This window comes from Rousettus aegyptiacus, unplaced genomic scaffold, assembly GCF_014176215.1.
Source record: "Rousettus aegyptiacus isolate mRouAeg1 unplaced genomic scaffold, mRouAeg1.p scaffold_m13_p_14, whole genome shotgun sequence".
NCBI classification, from domain to species: domain Eukaryota; kingdom Metazoa; phylum Chordata; class Mammalia; order Chiroptera; family Pteropodidae; genus Rousettus; species Rousettus aegyptiacus.
Window position 1 is genome coordinate 29,243,946 of NW_023416289.1, and position 22,939 is coordinate 29,266,884.

The 22,939-nt window shown below is 55.9% G+C and overlaps 1 protein-coding gene across 1 annotated transcript in view; it reads left to right on the forward strand.

Annotated features, from left to right (window-relative positions):
- Window positions 1-20,205, forward strand: part of JPH3 (junctophilin 3) — a 91,821-nt gene extending 71,616 nt beyond the window's left edge. The window contains exons 3-5 of the mRNA XM_016129436.2: window positions 13,127-13,251; window positions 15,437-16,320; window positions 18,882-20,205. Of these exons, the coding sequence (XP_015984922.2) occupies window positions 13,127-13,251; window positions 15,437-16,320; window positions 18,882-18,962 (1,090 nt within the window). The 3' untranslated portion in view covers window positions 18,963-20,205. The remainder of the gene's footprint in view (window positions 1-13,126; window positions 13,252-15,436; window positions 16,321-18,881) is intronic.
- The last annotated feature ends 2,734 nt before the right edge of the window (window positions 20,206-22,939 follow it).

The following is a 22,939-nucleotide window of genomic DNA, read 5'->3' on the forward strand; positions in this document are numbered from 1 at the left end:
GCTTGGTAGTGGTGGTGGGCTAGATGCCTGGGGGAAATCCTCCCTGAGTCTGGTGAGGGCAGAGGAAAGGGCCCCTGGGGAGGAGCATCCCCATCCTTGGGAGGGAATGAGGCCGGCTCCAGCACCTGCAGCCCCTTCCCCACTGATGGGCGGCGATGCCAACCCGGGCCACAAGAACACAGCTTCCGGATCTCCCGGCCCCTGCCGCGCGCTGGGCGCGTGCTGCGAGCATGGCCCGTGCCATTTCAGTTCACCCTGGAGGTGCTTCCATTTGATGGATGGGAAAACTGAGGCCTGTGGGACCTGGTGAGCAGCCCAGGTCTCTCCACAGGTAAAGGGCTGGGCCTCCCAGGGAAGCCCTCACCTTCCTGGCCACCCCCTGGATCACAAGGGGCAAGACCCTGGCCTTGAGGCAGTGTCGTATCTCAGCTTGGCCTTTTCTGAGCCGGGTTTCTCTGGGGTGAATCCCTTGACCTCTGTGCCACAACAGGTTCCCAGCGACTCTCAGGGCGTCCTTCCTCCGTTGTGCGGTTCTGGGACCCATGGGGGCAGCAGTGTCCTGGGTGGAGGGGGAAAAAGAGGGAGTTGGAGCTCATGCTTTCCAGTGTCATCGGCTGGCACTTCTGAGGCTTTACCAAGCACGTGAATCCCCTGTTAAAAGCCAGATTCTGATTCTGCAGGTCGGGCAGGGCCTGAGAACCAGCATTTCTGACCAGCTCCCAGGCGATGCTGCGGGTCCTGGTGCCCCGTGGGGAGTGAGGCTGTGGCTGCTCTCAGCTGAACATACTCCGGTGGGTACTGTACTTGTCAAGGCCACTGGCATCCTGCCAGCATCACCCCCTCCCCCGTACCAGCTCTGACCCTGGTCTTCTCAGAGCCCAGCCTGGAAATGGTCCACCAGCTTATAAATGGTTCATCAGAGGATGGACTCCTGGCAAGCAAGTCACATGGGCTTGTGAAAGCTGCAACCTCTTGTTTGGAAGAGGCATCAGGTCCAAGCTAAGTGGAACTTGTAGCCTCTGTTTACCAAAATACATCTTATCAGGTGGCGAGGGGACATGGCAGGCAGAGGGGCAGCGGGGAGGCCAAGGCGGGGAGGAGGAGAGGGAGGCACGGGCAGGCTATCCCCGGCTTCCCCACTTGGGAGGCACGGGGGCTGAGGCTTTGGGCCCCCAAGGAGACAGGAGCTCCAGGAGAGCTCACAGCACCTCATGGGCAGATATGCAGAGCAGGGAGATTGGGTTTGGAAGCTCATTTCCACCTTCTCTGGGCCTCAGTTTTCTCATCTGTGAAATAGGAACAACACTAAATCTGCTTTGGGCTGAGCCCTCTGCGGGGCCTAGGGATCCTAAATCCAGAAAAGACAGGCTCTAACCCTCTAGGGGCCTCCAGGGCTGGGTCATGCTCTGGGCACTAGTTCAGAGGTCTAGGAGGCCTGCTGCACACCCAGCCCTGGGCATGGGTCTCTCCCTTGAAGAGGCAGGGTTGCCTTGGCAACCACAGCTTAGGTGAAGCAATTTGCTCTGGGCTGGGCTGTGCCCTGTCTTCAATAGAGTGGTCGGGAGGCCAGGCTAGCTTTAGCAGCAGAGCGAGAGGCTTTTCTTCCTTCGCCTTGAAATTCGTTTTAGTCCCAGCATCCCTGAGCCACCAGGCCAGTGGGACTGGACCAAATCAAAGGCCCGAGTGTGACTTCAGGATTAGCAGTGGCCAGTGAGAAAGAGATGCTGCAAGTGAAAGGAGTCCTGATGCCGCATGCGTCTGCCGGGCTGCGGAAGCGAAGCTCCCCGGCAGGATCTGCGTCTCCGGGTTCTGGAGCCTGCAGGTCGGAGACCCAGGGGCCGGCAGGGCCGGTCCTACCGGAGGCCTCTCTCCTTGACTGGCAGATGGCTGCCTTCACCCCGTGTCCTCCCTCTGTGTGTGTCTGTGTTCTGCCCCTAGTAGTGGATTAGGGCCACCCCGAGGACCACATTCTAACTCGATCACCTCTGTAAAGACCCTGCTCCCAAATAAGGTCATATATATGCACAGCTACCAGGGGTGAGGACCCAAACATGTCTATTTTGGGGACACAGTTCAACCCATAACATACACATCTATCCTTTGTAATGCTTAAGGATCTTCCTAGGAGTGAGAAAGGAAGAAAAGAACATTTTCAAAACAGGAAGAAAAGTCCACCCGCCTCTCGGGGGCTGCCCACGTCACCGCCTGGGGCTGGGAAACCCCGGGTCTGAGACCCCGCCTCCACGCACCGCGTGTGCGACGCGACGCCGGGTATGTCCCTTCATTGCCACAGCCCTCGGTTTTCTCCCCCGATGCCCCCTGGCGCGCCTGTCCTGCCGTGTCGTCGACGTCACCCCATCAGCCGCTGAGCTCTGGTTGTGCCTCTCTTAGTGAAAAGCCCGGTTCGCACAGCCCACCCCTTTCCTGCCCATTTTCTCCTCCATTGCTCGAGAAGGTGCGGATAGGGAGAGACATGGTAGGGGTGGGAGGGGCAGCGGTTCCTGAATCGGGGAACCTCGCTCGCTGGTCGACAGGGGCCACGGGGCGGCACTGGGACTGCTGTTTCTGTCCAGTGACGGCGCATCCTTCCTGAAAAGGCAGAAATCTATCCTGTCCCCAACCTGCCGCAATCGCCCTAGACTCTGCCACCACTTCCCAAGGACCCCCTGCAAGTCCCAGCTGGCCGAGCGTGAGGCCCAGGGCAGGGGGACGTGCCCAAAAGTGCCCGCTTTGTTGTCGCTGCCCTGGCTGGTTCTTAGCCCCACCGAATCGGAAGCCGAGTGGAATGTGACTTTCTGTAAAGTGAGCAGTGTGCTCTCATTTACTTACATAAAAGGCCTTATCACATTTCCGCGTATTGATCGTTTATTGCGACTTTTTACTCTTTGGCTGGAAGGCAGCTCCCCAGCACGTATTTAATAATGCAGAGACAAAGGGTGAATGGCACAGTGTGCAGCCTGCGAAAGGAAGGATTTTACGCTAATATGAAATTATAATTCCCACACTTATTTCCCTAAATTCTGGCTCCGATCTATCAGCTTTTCTTCAAGGAAACTATGGTTGTCTATTCTGCCCTGAAAACGCCTGTCCTTCTGTAAGCCGTGCGGGGTGGGAGACGGCCTTGCTCGCTGGCAGAATGGAAGAGTGTTCAGTGTCGGGGCAGGCACCAGCCTTGCCTCCTCCTCTAGCTACCCCAGCCGGGCAGCAGCAAGCCTGGCATCCCCCTCCCCCCGCCACCCAGCCACCAGGCTGCGTGGTGGTCCGCAACAGGCTCATCCCCCTGAAACCTGTGAATGTAGAAGGAAAAAGGGTCTTTGCGGATGAAACTGAGTGAAATTGAGCCCTGTAGATGCGGTCATCCTGGATGAGGGAGGTCCTGAATCCAGTGACTAGTGTCCTGGTAAGAGACAGAAAAGGTGCCACAGACATGCAGGGGAGAGGCCGTATGAAGACAGAGGCTCAGAGTAATGTAGCCACAAGCCCAGGGAGGCAGGAAGGAGCCTCCCCTGCAAGCTCCAGAGGGAACGTGGCCTTGCCAACACCTGGAACTTAGACTGGGCGGAGAACGGGGTCTCAGCATGGATCCCACAGGAGGCCGGTGCCGCATTCCGTCCTCCACAGCCCAGTTTCATCTGAAAGGGCCTTACCTGGGTGTGTATGTTTTGTCTCCACTGGATGCTTTGCCAATCGGCTGTCTCGCCCCCCTGGTAATAAAGCGGGAACCAGCTCAGCAAAAGAAACCCTAACGTGCTAGCCCCAGCCGGCCGCCAGGCATCCAGATCAGAATGTAGAAAGCTCAGGGTTAGTTCAGCTCACAAAGGGAGGGTCCAGGCTGCAGCAGGCTGATGCCTCTGGCACCCAAAGCTGGAGACAGCCTTGCCCAAGCCACCACCCCTCAGCTAAGAAACCCATGTGGCGCTCGGGGCCAAATGGGGGAAGGAAAAGGAAGAAAGATCAGGTCACAGGAGGAAGAGAGAAAAAGAAGAGAGAAGACTGGGAGGAGGGGAGGAGTCAGACAAGGAAAGGAAGGGAAAGAGAAGAACAGAGTTTAGAGGGAGGAAAAACATATTCACACAGAGACATGTATACCCGTGTGCACAGTAGCACAGTTCACAGTCGCTAAAATGTGGCAGCAACCAAGTGTCCACCAACAGATGCCTGGCTAAACAACATGGGCCACATCCACACAGTGGAATAACCATGCTGTGGAATATTATTCAGCCCTGAAAAGCACTGACACACGCTGCAACATGGATGAACTTCAGAAACATGACACTCAGTGAGCGAAGCCAGACACAAAAGGCTGCATGTTGTCTGATTGTCCAGAATAGACAAATCCTTAGAGACAGGAAGCAGATTGGTGGCTGCCAGAGTTCGGGGGTAGAGGGCCGGGAGTGACTGCTATTATGCGGGTACAGCGTTTTCTTTTAGGAGGAATGAGAGTGTTCTGGAATTAGATGTTGGTGATGGTTGCACAGCTCTGTGAATGTGCTAAAAACCACCAAATTGTAAGTGGGTGAAATTGTGTGTTATGTGAGTAAACTTCAGTAAAACTGTTCTAAGAAATGGAGGGGCGGCAGTTACAAGGGCCAGTGGACATCCCCAGGCTGACCGGTCCTGGGTCACCCCTGGAGTATCATGGGGCCTTCCTCAGGGGCTACTGGGAAGGAAGAGGTTGTGAGTTCTGGAGGGCAGGGACCCGTGTTGTCTCTGTCCCGCAGGCTGTAGGGACGAGCCATGCATGTGAAACTGGGTCACTGGCCTTGGGCAAGAGGGGCGGGGCGAGCGGTGGCCCTAGGCAGGCCCCCTGATAGTCCAGCACACCAAACCTCATCCCTCGTCCCGCCTCCCTCAGGGCCCCATTGAGGCATCCTTGGCACTAAAGCCTGATTCCCACCAGCCACCTGGGACTTTGGGGGCTGTCGGGGCAGAGGGACTGGGTAAGGTGGGACCTTATAACATCTGATACCTGTTTGGTGGTTTCCTCCTAAATGTGCCCAAAGTACATCTCCACTGCTGAAGGTGACCATTCACGTGGCCCAAGAAGTGTGTGTGTCCGTCTCAGCCCCGCTTCCGGCCACATCCCTACGGTGGCCCTCAGCGGGGTACGGAAGACCCGCTGCTGCTTTCCTGGCAGGGGAAACGTCCCCAGGTGGGCCCAGGTGTGTCTGTGCCTGCAGCTTCCAGGGGCCCCATCCCTATGGAGCAGGCGGGACCCCTCCCTGCCTGAAGTCGTGTCCCAGGGCTGCTGTAGCAAATGACCACAGGCTGGGTGGCTTAAAACAACAGAAATTTATTCTCACAGATCTGGAGGTCTGAAGCCTGAAGTCAAGGTAGCAGCAGGGCCATGCTCCCGCCGGAGGCTCTGGGGCAGCACCCCTCCTCCTGCCCCTCCCCGCCCCTGGGGCCTCCACGTGTCCCTTGGCTGAGGTCTCACCCCTCAGTCTCTGTCCCCATCTTCTTATGGCCTTTCCCCTGTGTGTCTCATGACACCTGTCACGGGGTTTAGGGCCCACCTTCACTCAGTACGAGCTCATCTAAGCTAACTGTGTCTGTCCCGAGCCCATTTCCAGATAAGGCCACATTGAGTTTCTGGGCAGATGTGAATTTTGGGGGAGACACCGTTCAGCCCAGTACAGGGTCCTTCCCAAAGCAGACGCCTGGGAGGACGACATGCTGAGTCGCTCACCTCTGGCGCAGTCACTTTATCAATAACTCCTGGCATTCTTCTGAGCCGGAAGAGAGCTTGGATCATCAGCTAGGCCAAACCACCGACAAGATGTGGAAGCCCAGATCTCGGTGCCTCGGTTTCCTCATTCGTGAGAGAGGACCAATGCTATCCTTGCCTGCATTAGGGTTGTCATGGATGTGAAGATGGACACTTTGAAAAACGATGCCAGGTGTCACATTGCAGTGTGGTGGGGGAGGGGGACCCCTGATCCCAGGCGAGGGCATCTGCTGGGAGGAAACAGGCTGAGGGGTGAGCCCCTCCAGGGCGGAGCCCAGCACAAGCCTCCCCGTGCTGCACCCCATCTTCTCTGCTGGGCTTCCTTGTCTGCCCTGCCACTTACTGTGGCTCTGGAGCTACAGCATGCACACAGTAGGTGTTCAACAAATGCTGAATACAGGTTTGGATGGGTGGGAAGGGGGATGTCCTCGGAGAAGCCCCAGGCCTGTTTTAGTCCCTCAGTCACCAGCACTGCTGACGCCTGGGTGCCCAGGGGCTGTGTCCTGGGGACCCAAGAGCATTGCGGACTTTCATTTCAAGCAGACCCACCCCCAGGGAGTCACCTCTGGTTGAGTGAGAACAAGGAGCAGCACAGGTGAAGAAAATCGAACTCTTAACTGGGTGGAGGTGGGAGGTGGCGAGGCAGGAGACCCACCTATAGATTACATGCCCCCATTTCTCTGCAGACGAAGAGCCGGAGGGTCGGGGGCAGGGTGTGCCCTCACTTGCCCATCTGGGGACGGGGATGCGCTGAGTTAGGTCGCTGCGCCGCGGGACTGGAAGGTGGGGCCGCAGCCGGACAGGGGGGGATGCAGCAGAACAGGTAAGTATCAGGCAGTGAGGGGAGCAGGCGGGGGCTGAGCACAGAATCTGGAATCGCCCACTTCCCTGCGCTGGTTCTCAGACTGACATCTCCTACCACCAGCAGCATCGCTGGGGAGATCAAAGAATGCCGACTCCCAGGCCCGCCTCAGACTGCTGAGTCAGACACTAGGGGGCGGCCTTCACGCTTTTATCGGACCTAACAAGCATCTATTTCCAAATGAGGTCACATTCCCAGGTTCCAGAAGGACAAAGTTAGGGGACACTGTTTAGTTCAGTATAAGTCTAAGGGTGGACCTGGGGGGCACAGGCAGTTCACGCCACACCCCGCCTGCCTGAACGTCTTGTGCGTCCGTGGCCTTCGCTTACATAGTAGTCCCTGAGGCTATGGTTCATCCCCTGAGCTGCCCACCGGTCAGGAAGCCCAGCGTGGTTGTCACGCTGCCTCTCTGGGTCCCAAGCTGGTTGTGGGAGCAGTGGGAGCAGGGTGCAGGGCGTGACTAACACGTGGGGGGGGGGGCGGGAACAGGTGCTTGAGATGCGGCTGGTGGAGGGGCCAGCAAGTGAGGAGCTCAGATGCCAGGCCCGCCCTCCCATTCATCCAATCGCCCTCCCCCGCAGGTGTCAGCCAGAGGAGTCCTACCTGGAGCCGTTACCTGTCTGTTACCCATCCAAGAGCTTGGCTGCTGGCCGAGTCCTGAAAGTCTCATTTAAAATTAACCTTCACAATGCACTGGGAGGTTTTCTTGTCTATTAAATGCATTTGTCTTGATTTAATTTATTTTAGGGTTGGCACAGCATATTCTTTTTATATATGTGTGAACGTATATATATAAATACACGTACGATGTTGGTGAATTAACATTTGTGGTATTTTTACTAAGCGAAGCTGTGGGAACCAGTAGTGGCCCCTTCAGGGGCGTTTCCCGTTCACCCACTTGTCCTGTCTGTGAGTTGGGGGCTCCTAGCAAGTCGGGGCAACATGACCTCCTGTCCAGGAGCTTACGGTCTTGGGGGACGTTCATGACAGGTGCCCATCGAACGGGGGGTGGTGGGTGCTGTGCTGACAGGTCCACGGGACCTGAGGAGTGGGATGCCTCGGCCATGCCCCACCACGCTGGCTTGGAGAAGGGGCAGCAGTCTTCAGGTTCAAGGTCAAGTGTCCACAGGGCAGTCTGAAGGTGGCGATCTATCCCTTGCCATCCAGTGCTGCTCTGAAGATGCCATGTGCACGGGCCCTCCCAGGAGCAGACCTGCTTCGCCCAGGGTCAGCCAGGTGGGCGGGGCTGGGTTTTACTTCCAAGGGGTCCAGGGAAAACAGAAGCATCTGGAGCGAAAGCGTCAGCCTCGCTCAGCCTTCCAGACACTCCCCCACCGCCACCCCCGGGGAGGCTTCTGTCACTGAGCCATGCATGTCCAGTAGGGACAGGTGACTGGAAGGGGCAGTACACATGTATTTGCATGCATGCTGTTGGGACGTGTGTGTGCAGAAATGCCTTAGAATTATGCCCTATTTGCCTGACTTTTGGGGGATTTAAGCTGAGTTCTGCGAGGTGGAAACTTGTATAATAAACAAAAAATCACATTATTTCCCTAAATAAGGATCCATCAAACTTGCTACTTTAAAGAACACATACTCTCACTTTTATGTTTCTCTATAACTTCATCCTGCAAGCAGCAGCCTTGTCCAGCCAGCGTGGTGGGGCATGGCCGAGGCATCCCACTCCACAGGTCCCGTGGACCTGTCAGCACAGCACCCACCACCCCCCTTGGCTATGGACTTGGGTGCACGCTGTCACTCCAAAGGCGCTAACCACTCCTCAGCACCTATCTGTAGCTCCCCTTCCCCCTGCAGCCTAGCAGCCACCCGCTCCCTCCGCCCTGAGCCGGCCCACCCTGTCTTTCCTCCCTTCCTCGGGCCTTGTTCCTGCTGCCCACTCTCTGCAGGGCGAAGGGGTCGGTCCCACCTCTTAGTCCAGAGTCCCGTTTGGGCTCCATAGTCATCCTCATCCGTCGCCGTCGGCAACAATAACTGTTAGGAACGCGGAAGCCCGCCATTAGGAGGCAGCAGAGAACATTCGGTCTCACATTCTTCTCAGGGCCATGCCTGCCCCAAGCAATCTGAGCTTGACTTCAAGAAAGACACTCCATGCACCTGCGCTGGGCCCTGTTCCAGACCTGCGATGCTGGTCTTCAGGGTCATCCGGCTCTTCAGTTTTCACTGAACTCACTTTGCGTGGCCGCAGCAGCCTGCATTGACAGTCTTTACAAGAAGTCCCCAAGGAAACCTGTGAGGCTGAGTGAGAGACTTCCTTCCGGTCCGGAGCCGGGCCTGGCCGGCCCTCTCTTGAACCACAGCTTTGATTTTGGCTGATGTGTGCCCCGATCCACAACAACGCTGTCCTCTGCTTGCCTTCACCTCCAGGGTGCTCAGGCCCTCGGGCATGCGCTCCCTATTACTCTCGCCCCCAGCTTTCTTCCTCTGTTCATTCCCCTCATTGTCTCTGACCTTAAGTTATTTCATTATTGGTTCATTTGTCAGCCTACCCTTATTAGAAGGTGACAGAATACAGATAAATTCTCCAGTGACAAGTGTGACTGGAGACACGAGTGAGCCTGGCCCTCCTTGTCCCCCATCCACCCTCGTCCTCCATCCTCAGCCTTTCCAAACCTCCCATCCTGGAAGCCTCCTTGCTCACGGTGCCTCCCACCAGGTTTGAGAGGTCCCCAAGCCCTCTCACCTGACCACCTGGCTGTTCACTATCTCTATCGCTCGGTTCACAGCCCTTAAAACGTTTATTTTTCAGCATTGTATCATCTGGATGTGAGCACAGTGTGTACGCTGGAGGGCCAGGCCCATCTCGGACTGGGTGTATGAAGGAAGGAACGTAGGCGGTTCAGGGTGGGTGTCACCTGCCAGATACAAGGCTTCGGTCAGCTGTGACGCTCGTTTGCCGGCTAGTTATCCCAGGTCCCTGGGATTAGGGACAACACACTGGCCCTGCCGATCAGCTGGCTGGGGGAAGGCCACAGTATTCCCTGCAGCGGCCGTGTGCAGTTGGACCCCATGACGATGGGATGTGCTCTGTCAACACTGAATCGTCACTCAGAACCCCTTGGGGCTGGGGGCATATATGGGAGTGGGGAGTGACCGCTAATGGGTATAGGTCTCCCTTTAGAGTGATGAAAGTTCTAGAACTAGAGGTAGGTGGTGGCTGCACAACATTGCGAATGTGCTAGATGCCACTGAACCAAACACTTGAAAATAGTTCATGTTATGTGAATTACACCTCAGGGGGAAAAAAAAGGAAAAAGAAAACCTTAAAAAAAACTAGTTAGGCATGGTATTCCAGAATAGGCAAATTTACTAGACAGAAGGTAGCCTGGTGGTTGTCTGCGGCTGGTGGAGAGGTGTTGGGGAAATGGGGGTGAGGGGGGCTGATAAAGGAAATGGTGTTCTTTTGGGGGGAGTGGAAATGTTCTAAAATTGATTGAATACACTAAAAACCACTGAATTGTACATTTTAAACGGGAGATTGTATGGTATGTGATTTTCGTCCTAATAAAACAATTACTAATAAGAAAACGAAACACCAGCCCAGGGCACGATCTGGAGAAAAGCCACATCGTTGCAGCAGCTGTGAGCTCGGAGCCCACTGGGCTGGTTCCGGGGTGAGTGGGACGGGGCCGTCCGTGCGTGCCCCTCCTCCGTGGGAGCTGGGCTCCCTGGCGCGCTCGTGCAAGCGAGGGGCACACCGCACTTCATCTCTCCATCGGGACTAGCTGTTCAGAGCAGAAGCTTTGGAGCACCCCAGACCCTACGTGATCTGAAAGCCGCGGACCCTCCGCTTGGGGGCGGGGGGAGAAAAGCACGTAGAGGATTTTGAGTGCCACTGCAGGGGATGCACGGACCCACCCCAAGGTGCCCAGTGCAGAGCCCCAGAAGGGGACCACTCAAGGCCTCTTTTGGCCTCCGGGGCTCCTACCAGGGTGCCCGAGCTGGTCTTGGTGTTTCTTCGCGGGGTCTCAGCTGAGGACAGACAGGGCAGGACGTGAGAGAAGTGGCGGGAGCTGGCTCAGCAGGCCTCTGCTGTTTACCCGGCCGTCCTGTCCTTTGCCCTCCATCGCTGGTGCTTGCATCCTGAGATGTGGCCTTGGACGACTGTGGCCTCACGCTGGCCCTCGCCGGGTCTGACATCCCCCCTTCTCTTTCATGTGACACTGATGGTTCTCAAGATACAGATGTGCCTCTGCCAGCCTCCAACTTAGGACCAGGGACAGGAAAGCCCAGATAGTCCATGAACTTGCAGCTGTGACCTTAAGGGACCACGGAACTGGAACACACTGGCTTCGAGTGGGAGAGCGCTCGCAAGAGCTTACGGGGTGCGGATAGGCTAAAGGCTGCAGGAATGATTTATTGCTTGATTTGTTATTGATACAAATTAAGTATTAATTAGTGCTTTATTAATGGCTTTGTTTCCACGAGGCTCCTGCCCCTTTTCTGTTGTAATTACAACCACAGGGTTCTGGAGGAATCTTCTAGAAGGCGATGTTTTCAGCTTATGCTCTCAAGGGACGTGGGGTTGCAGCTGTCTTGAATGACAGTCAGCTTTTCCCAATTTCTAGGGGAGGAAACTCTGAATGATAGCATTTCCTCCGTGCTACGCTTTGCGGAGGTTTTTCCTCCATCATTGGGGCCTGCTCCCAGGCGATGCCGCGGGTGGCGGGATGTGGAAGCACCTGGATGATCGTCAGCAGGAAACCGGGAGCCTGCCGAGCGAGCATCCTCGGCAGCTCGCTTCATTTCATGGACACATGTTCATGCTATGATTTACTGTGCGTGTGTGTGTCATACGTTTGTTTTCTAGTAAAGTCATTCCCGGTTAGCGTGGTAGGATTTTGTATAAAGAAAGTCACGTCACTCACGAGGAGCCTTGGATCTCCAGGTTAAACCTGTGACTGTGAGGAACTTGGGTGTCGGGAGGGTCAAGCTGCGCAGAGGACGCTTGAGAGGAGACCTCTGAGGGGCAGGGTGTCCCTTGTCTGGCGAGATCGGTTGTTGTACCTCAGTTTCCCTGGCATTATGAAGCAGAGCCCCCTGGAGCCAAGACACCTGGCAGGTGAGATGCAGAGACGTGAGGCCTTGACCAGCCCTATTTTACGAAGGGAGGAGGGCCCCACGTGGGCCTCAGCTGGGTAGAGACACAGGGCAAGTGGGGACCCTGGCGTCCTGAGGCAGAGTCCTGGGACCACTGGGCTGGAAGTGTCACGGCAGCAACGTCAAGTTCATTTTTGTGGCCTCCATCAGTGCATCTGGCTCGGGGAACTTGGTGCACATGTGTAGAATGTTTATTGGTGTGAGAGCAAACCCATTCTGATCATGTCCCCCACACCCAGCCTGTACTTAGGGATGTCATGTGCCTCCCCACATGAGGTTGGTGGTGTCACTGACTCTGGGAAACTGAGGCACAGAGACGTGTGACTTCTCTGGGCTTCATGGCTCCTATGTGAAAGGGCACACCTGTGTTCCATCACCCATATTAAGATGCTGGTGCGAGTTGGGCTTCGTCTCTGGGTGGAGCCTGTTGGAAACAGACCTATTTTCTCTCAGCATCTAGAGACCACACTTCACACTGGCTTGGAGAAGCTGCTTAAGCTCTCTGAGCCTGTCTCTTCCACACATATGGGGTTAGGGACAGCAGCGCCCAGAAGGCGCCAGACGATGGCTGAGAGGCCGCCCAGCCTGGCCCTGCATGCGTGTGGAGAGTCTGGGTGGAAGAACAGCCAGCCCGGCTGCCATCCCAGCTCCCGCCTCCCGGGAACAGCCTTCCCCAGCTCAGGGCAGAACTCGGGGTGGCGGTGCTGTTTTCTAGGACAAGCGAGGCCCAGTTCACACCCGAGAGGGCACTGGGCAGAGGCTGATAGGCACCCGAAGGCAGCTGGAGGCTCCTTCAGCAGCTACTGGTGTCAGTGCTGCCTTCCAAGGCAGGTCTGGTTCTGACATGGCCTCCAGCTTGGCCAGCCCACGGCCTCCCTGGGCCCAGAGACAAGCCTGGTGCTGGGGGAGGCATTTTGTTTCTTATGCCCTTGGCATTCTCCTGAAAGCTGACTGGTCCTGCCATAGAGCCTGCCCATTCCTGCTCAAGAGCTCACCTGGCCAGTCACTCACCTCCATGGGTGCAGTGGGGTGCAGCTGCCCCCCAAACCATTTCCAGTCAGGTCAACATGGCTGAGACACATCAGCCATGGTCTGGACTTCCAGTCTGTGGGCATGACGCAGGGAAGGAGGGACACTCCTCGCAACAGGACAAAGGCTGCCTTTTGCAGGCGAAACTTCCATCCTGGACCCCGGCCCGGCTCCCGGGTTGGTTCGCCCGGTGCCCAGTAGCCACTCTGACTGGTTGGTGCCCAGTGATGTTCACTGAATGAATGAATGAATGAGAGATGTGAAGGTCTGAGGGCACAAACCCCAGGGGGCCTGGCACCCTGTCCTGGCCCAGCCCACTGGGGTTGGCAGCTGCCCGGCCCTCTCCGCCTCCTGTGCCTTCACTGCCCTCCCTGTCTCTCCCAACCCAGGACATCCCACTCCAGGGCCAAGGCCGAGGCGGCCCTCACCGCGGCTCAGAAGGCCCAGGAGGAAGCACGGATTGCCAGGATCACTGCCAAAGAGTTCTCACCTTCCTTCCAGCACAGGGAAAACGGTGAGCCGGGGCGCGACGTGGGGGTGGCGCGGCTGGGTGTCCTCCCGGGCCGCGCTCCGGCAGGTTCTGCCATCGCGCCTCGCGTTCACTGCCCTTCGTGACGGAGCGCGTCTTGGCACGTGCCCCCCCCTCGGACACGTGACGGAGCGGGTACGGCTTCAGCATCTCTCCCGCCTCTGTGTCCCTGCGTGCACGTGCGTGTCCACGCTTCACTCGCACGCTTTACGTGGAGGTGAACGTCTGCATGCTCTTCTTGTGCGTGTGGCGTCTCTCCCTGCCCTTCCCCCCGGTGTTATTCTAGAACTTTCTGTGACGATGTTAGCATTCTGTAACTGCTCTATGCAACGAGGCAGCTACCAGCCATGCGGGAACTGCAGCTAGTGAAGCTGTGGACCTGTCTTTAGTTTTATCTGATCGTAACGAATCTACATTTAAAGGTAGAGAGCCGCACGTGTCCAGCGGCAGCCGGACTGGACTGCATGGTTCTGGAACGGTGAGGGGAGCTCCTGCCTTGCCTTTTGGTGGAAGCTGGGAGGAGCTAGAAGCCACTGCAGGTCGGTGAGACCTGTGACCCTGATCCTTCTCCCTGGGAAACGGGCCTGAGGGAAGCAGGAAGGGCGAAAGGAGGAGGAGGGTACTGATGAGAGAGGCCTGCTGAGGCTGAGGTCCTCCCCGGCCGGACCAGCCGCCCCGTCTCCTGCCCCACTTCCCTCCGGCCTCAAAAGATGCCTCTGCAGGCAGGAAGCCCTGGAGAAGAGCTTAGATCACTTCCCTCCAGGCCATGCTCCTGAGTGGGAGTGGAAGCCGCTGCAAGCTGCCGGAGGTTTTAGGAATCTGCCGTGGTACCGTCTGTGTCCTGAGACCACACCCTGAGCTCTCCAGCTGGAGCCCCGCAGCTCCCGGCCTCCCTGGCGGGGGTCCTGGCCTTTGGGGCAGCTGAGGGAGGCCAGGCCCGCTTCTCAGCGGCAGGAGGGCCCGAGCAGGGATGCAGGCATTGGAATTCCGCCACACATGCTCCATGTACTGCTTTGCGTTTTCACAAGGATGCTTCCAGGAATGTCACGTGCTCTGGAACTAATTTTAGCTGAGGCTGATCTCCCAGCTGGTGGCGCTGACAGTCAGGGTGCCAGGGCCGAGCTGGAGGGCACCAGCCTACCTCTGGGCTGTGGGGTCCACATGCAGGCCAGGGCTGACCCCAGGGCTGTCAGTGGGCAGACGGTCTCCCAGGAAGGGCTCGGTGTCCAGGCTTATCTGGGGCCTTAGGGTAAAAGGTGCAGGGGCCTGGCCCCCAGGAAGTCTGGATCACAGCTGGGGCAGGTCAGGGAGTGATCATGGGGGTCCTATGATACAGGGCTCTCTCCCCCACGTGGCACCAGAGGGACCCCATAGGGAACAGGGTTCCCAGGGTAGTTTTTCAGACCCCACTCTGGCCTGTTTGCTTCTCTGTGCCCAAAGGTAGGCGGGGCGGGGGCCGCAGTGCGGCCTGTGTCCCTGTCCCATGGCCACAGGCACTGTAGTTGAATGAGAGCTGGAGTCACCTGGGCCACACCCCCATGTGACAGATGGGGTGCAGATGCAGGGGTCCGATCGTTTGCCCTGAACCCCATGCACCTGCCTTCTCAGCACTTGAGAGTGTCAGATTTCTTTATCCAAGACCACGTGGGGCTTCCCTTGGGGGCCTTCGCCTTTCTGCCGAACGGCCACAGTGACCCCACGGGTGTCGGCAGCACCTTGTTCTCTGCTTGCCGTCGTGTCTCAAACAGTGGATGCCTCCTCACAAACGGGGGCCCACCCCTGCCGGACTGAGAAATTTCTGGTCACACCAAGGGTGCCGTGTCGCCCAGACTTCTCCTGCCCTGGCTCAGAGGCTCTAGAATACAGGCAGGGAGGGGAGCCCAGCCCCAGGACGGCATGGGGCGGGAAAACCACCCCCATTCTCTTAAGACAGGCCAGGCCCCAGAAGGCCTAGGCCACCCTGACATAGATGTGTGGCCTCCCCTCCCAGGGCCATAAAAGCTCATCATGACCTGTCATCAAAGCACCTGTGGAGTGAAGGGGCTTCGGGGTCCATAGAGGGACTTTGGGAACCACTGTGCCCCAGCCAGGTCTCTTGCCATCCTCAGGTGAGACCACACAGAACGTCTGAGTAACCCAACCTCTGTGTGCTGCCTACTCCTCAATACAGGGCTAGAGTACCAGCGGCCAAAGCATCAGGTTTCCAGTGACGACATCGAGGTGATCTCCATCGGGACACCCCTGCAGCAGGAGAGCCCCGAGCTCTACCGCAAAGGCACCACTCCCTCGGACCTGACCCCTGACGACAGCCCCCTGCAGAGCTTCCCCGCCAGCCCCTCGGCCACCCCACCACCGGCCCCTGCCTGCAGAAACAAGGTCGCCCACTTCTCCCGGCAGGTCTCGGTGGATGAGGAGCGAGGCGGGGACATCCAGATGCTTCTGGAGGGCCGGGGAGGGGACTATGGCCGCAACAGCTGGGGCGAGGAGAAGGCCGGCGGCTCCAGGGGCATCCGCAGCGGCGCCCTCCGCAGCGGCCAGCCCGCAGAGGACTTCCGTACTCGGAGCTCAGGCCACAAGCAGCCTGGCAACCCCAAACCCCGGGAGCGGCGGACGGAGTCACCCCCTGCGTTCTCCTGGACTTCCCACCCTCGGGCTTGCAACCCCGGCTCTGGGGGCGCCAAGCTGCTGGAGCTGGATGAGGAGAAGCTGAGCAACTACGAGATGGAGATGAAGCCCCTGCTGAGGGTGGACTCCCATGTGCAGGAGCCGCACCCCCAGAAGAGACGCTACAGCAGGGGGGGCGCCTGCCGGAGCCTGGGCGAGGACCGGGGCTTCGGGGCACAGAGACTGAGGTCCAAGTCCCAGAACAAGGAGAACGTCCGGCCAGCTGCAAGCGCAGAGCCTGCCGTGCAGAGACTGGAGAGCTTGCGGCTGGGCGACAGGGCTGAGCCCCGGCTGCTGCGCTGGGACCTGACTTTCTCCCCGCCCCAGAAGTCCTCGCCTGTGGCACTGGAATCGGACGAGGAGAACGGGGACGAGCTCAAGTCCAGCACGGTAAGTGGGCACCAGATAGCCCTAGAGGGTGACAGCTCAGGCCCGCCTGGGACTTCTGTAGATTCCTCCTCTTGCTGAGGGTGGGGCGGGGTGGGATGGGCGAAGCTGGGAGGCGGCTCTCAGGGTGATGGCTTTACTTCCACAGGACTGGGACCCTCCTTGACAGGAAGCCAGTGTAGGGTAGGGGTCGAATTTCCTTCAGACAGATCCTCAAGAGGGTTATTCCCAAGCTAGATCCTTTTAGCGAAGGCACCTGGGTCGTTTTGAAAGCTCCCAAAAAGAAACTGGGTAGTATGGGACCCCACCCTCCCTCAGACCTTCCTCCAACTTGCTCCAAACCCCTAGCTGTCGAGAAGGGTCCTCCCCATGTTGGAGGGCGTCTCCCAGTAAGGCGCCCTTGCCGTCACCTGTGTCTCTGTGTCCTGGAGACACTGAGCGCCAGCCCCAGAGCAGGTGGGGCGTCAGGCAGGGCGCTGGGTTGGGTCTCCTTTGTCCAGGCCGCACTGTTTACTTATGGGCCAGGTGCTGCAGTTCCCCCATCCACAAGGACACGTGTGTGCCCTGATCCCACAGCCTTTCTAATGAGTGAGTCGAACAGAGTTATGTGTGGGGCCATCCACCCCAAGGATCCCCTTCCTACCAGAGCTGTGGTTCGACATGTGTGGGCCCAGAATGCCACACTGCTGGTCTCTGGCCCACCCCAGGCCTATGGGTCAGATGCTCAGGGTGAGGCCGTGATCCAGGCTGATCAGGCCCCACAGGGGTTGTTGGGGCTGCTGCCAAGTGAGTCTGTGTCTCAGGTGTGTGAGATGCTCCTAGGCCTCCTCTCACAGCAAGCAGGTTGGAGGAAAGAACAGAGGCCTCTGAGCCGGACTCTGTGTGGGGCTGGGGAAGGGACCTTCTAGGACCACTCGCAAGGTGGCTTCCACCTGTGAGCAGAAGTGAGGCTGTGTGAAGGGCTAACGGAACACACTTCAGACCCACACCGCGGGGGTGACACCCCCACGCAGTCTCACGAGGCCCCACCTGGACTAACGTCATCAGCCCACAGGGAAACCCTCGCCTGCTGGTGGGCGCCATACACCAGTCTCACTTGTACAAGAGAAACACCGGGAGCCTGTCTCACCAGCATGCACAGTCCGACACCTGCGCTCTACACGTCCAGACCGGGCCCCTGGGACTTAGTGACACTGCCAGGCAAGGCCAGTGTCTGGCTGCCCCCAGGAAGATTGCGTCCCTTATCTGGGTGTTGTCCCGGCATGTCAGGGCACAGTGCCTCTTGGAAGAGAAGTTTGCTGTCAGAAAGAAGCCTGCTGGTCCTCAAGACTTTCTGCATTCCTTGAAACCACTGTGTGTCTTTCTTGCTGGTGGGCTGCTTCCTACAATGCCCCTGCCCTCCCCATCCAAGTTCCCTGAAAAGCGGCCCCTTGTGCTCTTTCTGGGACCTAAATACCAGATAGCACTTACATCTTTTGCGTCATTCTGGCAGCCAGGAATACGTGCATACGTACACATTTGCGGTGTGTGCATGTTGTGCACCACCCATGTGCACATACATGCACTCATGTGCGTTTGTGTGTGTGTGGTTGTTTTAGGAACAGCTGAATGATGGGCAGGGGTGGGAGGTAAGGAAGGGTTCTATATTTAGCCCAACTAACCATGTTGGCACTTCTGGGTGCTTTAAAATGAAGCTCCTTTGGGTAGAGGCATGAGACTTCAAGCTGGGCATCTATAGTTACTCTATACCTGGTCCCAAGGGGCAGCTGGAAGCCAGGGGTATTTCCTGAAGAGGCCTCGGGTACTGTCCTTCATTCTTGTCCAAGAGGGAGGCCTCTGCACCCATCACTTGGAGGCTTCACAGACGGGAGGGCAGGCCCAAGGAAGGAGAGCCTGTGCTCTGAGTGGCCAGGCGGGCCGCAGCCTCAGCTCCAAGGGGGTCGAAGGCTCCACCTCCAGGAAAGGCTTGAAGGAAAACGTAGAGCTCCTTCCTACCTGCTCCCGAGGGAGGTGAGGCTGCACAGGGGTGGCAGATAGCACAGACCCTGAGCAGCTGATGAGGTCTTTTTATTGAAAAAGGTGTATTTAAAGAACTAGAGGATTCTCCCATTGCCAGGTGTGGGGTCTCGGGCTGAATTTAGGGGCCACTCTGGGTGGGCTGCATCTGAAATTCAGTGATAGCATTTGAAGTATCAGTTGTACAGAGCTGGAGGCAAAAATAACATAGGCTGGGGTGTTTATGTAAAGACTTGGGGTATCCGGGGGGCGGGTGGGCACCAGGGCTTTCAGAGCCACAGGTGATCCAAGAGCAGGAACTTCAGATTTAGAACCAAGGGGGCAACCTCCTCCTCAAGTCGGACCTGAGGGGCTCCATGTTCTGAAGATTTGGACATTTGGTTTCTGTCCATTTCCTAAGAGGTCCATTATCCTCCCACCCTCTTGTACCTTAGCTTGGCTTGGTTGTGTGTGTGCGTGTGTGTGTGGCAGGTAGGGGGTTGGGCGATGGCATGAGAATGCTCAAGACCAGGCTGCAGACTCACCTCTTCTCTCTCCTTCTGTTCTAGGGCTCGGCTCCCATCCTGGTAGCCATGGTGATCTTGCTAAACATCGGAGTCGCCATTTTGTTTATTAACTTTTTCATCTGATGAGATTGTCAAGTTAGCAAAAATTAACAGTTGGTGTACACAAGGGGGACATTAAAAGCAAAACAAAAAGGGAAGGATCAGAACTCGGACAGCCCAATAGCTACTTCCGAGTCTTTTCACAGAACACGATTGGGTATTACTCACAGTTTGCCTTTTTTTCTGGGTAATGTTTTTTGGATTTTAGCCAAAATTCTTTGCTTGTATAACACTATGCTGTGTGGCATGGCAGAAGGAGGCCAGCACGCCGACCCTCCAGCTTGATGTGGAAAGAAAAGGGATCCCGGCAATCAGCGGCAAAAAAAATCATCATCATCATCATCATCATCATCACCACACTCTGCCTGGGATGTGGAAAAGGAGGCAGCTGAGGAAGACCCCTCGGTGTCCAGCTGTGCCCGGCCAGAGGGGAAGCAGCTGCTGTGAGGCGTTAGTAACGCGGGAAGTCGGTTACCTCTGCTTTTCCTCTCTGTTCTGGAACAGCGGACAAGTATGGGCGCGAGGCACGGGGAAGAGGGCGTCCCATCCCAGCTGGCAGCAGCCTGGGCCTCTGTTTTAAATCTGTGCTGCATACTTAAGGAAGCAGATCTGCCTTCTCTTCCCCACGAAACAGATCACAACCCTGCCCTCTTCTCAGCACTGCCCCATGGTTTCCCTTGCAAGGCCGGCTCCTCGCACCAGTCTTAAAGCAAAGCCCTTATTTTTGCCGCTGTCCCTTCCCACTCCGCCATCCTTCCACCAGACCCCAGGAGAGCTGTGCTGCAGACGTCCAGGGGCCTGCAGAAGCCCAGGGCTGGTGCTGGAAGGCAGGGAGCAGTGTGGGGCCCCTGGGCCATCACGCCTGGGCTCTGAGCACGTGGCACTCCTGCACTTACTGTGCAGGATGTATATCCAGGCTTCCGTGTCCCTGACATGTCTGCGGCAACGACGGCCCTTACATGACATCGTTTTCTCTGTCGCTGAGCCCACCGGTTTCACATATTGTCCTGTGCCTGCAGCTTCCCTCACCTCCCCCCCCCCCAAAATATGCATATTCCTTCTGAAGGCCTCATTCTTTCTCTGGAGCCGGCCTGGTCCCAAGACAGTAATGTGGTTGAAACCCAGTGGCTTGAAAATTTCTGAAATCGTTGCATATCCATCTACCCCAAAATATACAACTTGTTTCAGTCAAACAAAAACAGGTTCCTGGTGTTTCTGCCTTCTCTACCAGCGTTGCTCTGTCATCCAAAAAAAAAAAAAAAAAAAAGAACAAGGTTCCAGAATGTTTGAGCACCCTGTGGTCCTAGCTATGGAGTCAGCGCTGGCCAGCCTGTATGGACGTGTCGATGGGGGCATGGACACGTCCATACGCAGGTCCCCCTGCGCTCACACCTGGGAAGGTCCTTAAAATGAGTTCCCACAGTCGTCCTGGGTACAGCCCGTCTATGACTCTGCCTTGCTTTGCTTATGTTTAGCTGTTTCTCTGCTACCTTTCAAGCAGATTTCTTTACTACACTGCACTGGATTGCTATATTTTTAACCAGAAATAAACTAAAGATTAGAGCATGTTCCACTTAAATTCAGTTTTATTTTTTTCTGTTATACAGTCACTCCCCGTTCCTTCTCACAGTTTGGTTTAGGTTGGGGTCTTTTTTGGGGGAGTGGGGACATGGGAGAGGGAGGGAGGATCTACAGGAAATACATTTCTGATAATGTTGCTTTCTAAAGGGGTATTACATCTTTTTGTACATCTTATTTTCCGTTCCTCTTTTTTAATATCGAGTGGTTGCTGCAGACCTGAAGTGAACCAAATAAAGATGCCTGCTCCTTGCAGCTCTAAGAATCATTCATGCTGGGATATGTGTTTTATAGTTCTGTTTGCAAATCTTTGTAAAGATTATAGAGACTTCGTTTGTACACTCCAATAACTGCATGACAAAAATAGTACCTACAAATGCAGGTTACATATTTATACACAACCACCGTGAGGTGGTTAGGTACATAAAAGCAACAGCACAGAAACGCACACCATTCAACAGAATCAGCAGTGGTTTCATGACTAGGTGTCTCCGTCACTCATCCAGCTGCCAATCACACACTTGTGAAAACCAATCAACACCCTGACTTTCCATCCTTCCTCAGCACCCTGCAGAGAGCTGAACCATTTCCCTGCACTCCGGGTGAATTCCAAGTGGATTCCACAAAGACCAGAACATACTGGGTCTGAGAGACTCCAGAAAGCTCATTTCTAACTGGTTTCCAAACAGAGTCATTAAAGGCCAGGTTGCCTCTCGGGATCCCTGCAGATGGGCTGAATGCTTTAACTCAGCCCAGAATGCTTTTGCTACCTGCCCAGAGCCTCGGGTTTCCCGACAGGTGTTATCAGTCACCTCACTTGGGGGCCAGGTAGGCTGACCTGCTTCCCTCAGGCACACTCCTGGCAGATGTACGCAAGTGGATCGACAAGGACGCAAGGGACTGTGGGGAAGAACAGAGGTGTGTGTCATGGCCGGTTCCCAGTGGTACAGAGTGCTGACGAGTTTTAATTAATCCCAGAGCAACCCCATGAGATGTGAAAACTGGAGACAGGGAAATTGAGTTATATGATACTAGGTCGGGGCCATCAGGGAGAATGGGGAACAGATCACCACCCCATGCCCACCTCACCTCTCCCTACCCACCCAAGGCTGGGAACCTGCACTCACACCTTACCTAAAAGAGCTGAGAAGGCCACTGCCCTCTAGTGTCACCAAGAGACTTGTCTGTGCCTGCAGTTCACCGGTTCCATTTACTACAAATAGGAGGAGCCTTGTGCATTGGATCTATGCTTTCAAAGTCTTCGTGCTGTTTGTACAGTGCCTGGATAACTCTGGGCCTCTGAAAAATTCTCTTTACCCATCTTTTTGAATTCTCAGTTTTGTAATCATTAGCATACAGGATTCCCAAAGACAGAGATCAGGTATGCGATATGTAAGCCAAAACAACTGACGAGGAAGATGATATTGATATAGAACAATTCAGTGCAGCCACAAAAATGCAGTGCCCATTGTTGAAACCATTCAAGAAGAAGGACTGACTCACTTTTCTAAGAATTCCACAACCACATCTAACAAGCAAAACACTCCTTTGTTGAAACGCGGTGGGAGGGGGTATGAGTGAACACACACGTGGTAGAATGACAGGCTCGTTCCTTCATGCACAAGATGAGCATGAGGAACACAGGTCAGGTCTCCCCAGCCCAGAGACTGCCCCTCGGGCCTGTCATGCCCAGGGCGCACAAATGGGGCCGCCCCAGGTCCTGGCTAACGTCTGGTGTCCCAGCCTGGTTATGAAAGAGCTCCTGTTCACTTTCAAAAGAGGCCCCAGTTTGGGTAATAAGTTACAATGGCCGCCCCACCACTTCCAAACCAAAGGGCATCACCGAGAGCCAGGTCGAGGTGTTCGGAAACCACACCAAAGACGCTAAGGACCTGTTAAAAATGGATGTTTATTTAGGGGAGTGAATAAAATAAAGTGTTTCTGTTTTTTGCATTTTTTTTTTTAGTTTGGGTTTTTGATTATCCTTTAAAAACATCCAAACCTCTAGAATCAGCACTGTCCCTGTGGGCGGGGTGCTTCCTCTAGAGGCAGTGCTCACTTGCACTCAAGGGGTAGAAGAGCCCTAAAAGGCTCAGAGAAGCTCATGCAGCCTCGTCCAGGAGCAGTTGCTTATTTCATTTTCCCGTGTACAATAAGACACGCTTAAGACTAAGGGTAGAGGGACAACCTCTTTTCTAGATTAAACTCAGTTTCTTTAACTCTTAAAGGTCCTGTCTTTTCATTTTTCTTGCCTTTGGTCTCCGAAACTCAACATGGTGCCTACTAGATTTTAAGACATTTGTTTCCATAGCTAAATGCACCACCTGGCAGCCACGATCAACCGACGGTACTGAGTGCAACTGACTAAGGTCTGTTTCATGACTTTGAGTAAACAGGATAGTCATTTTTAATCTTGCCCAGGG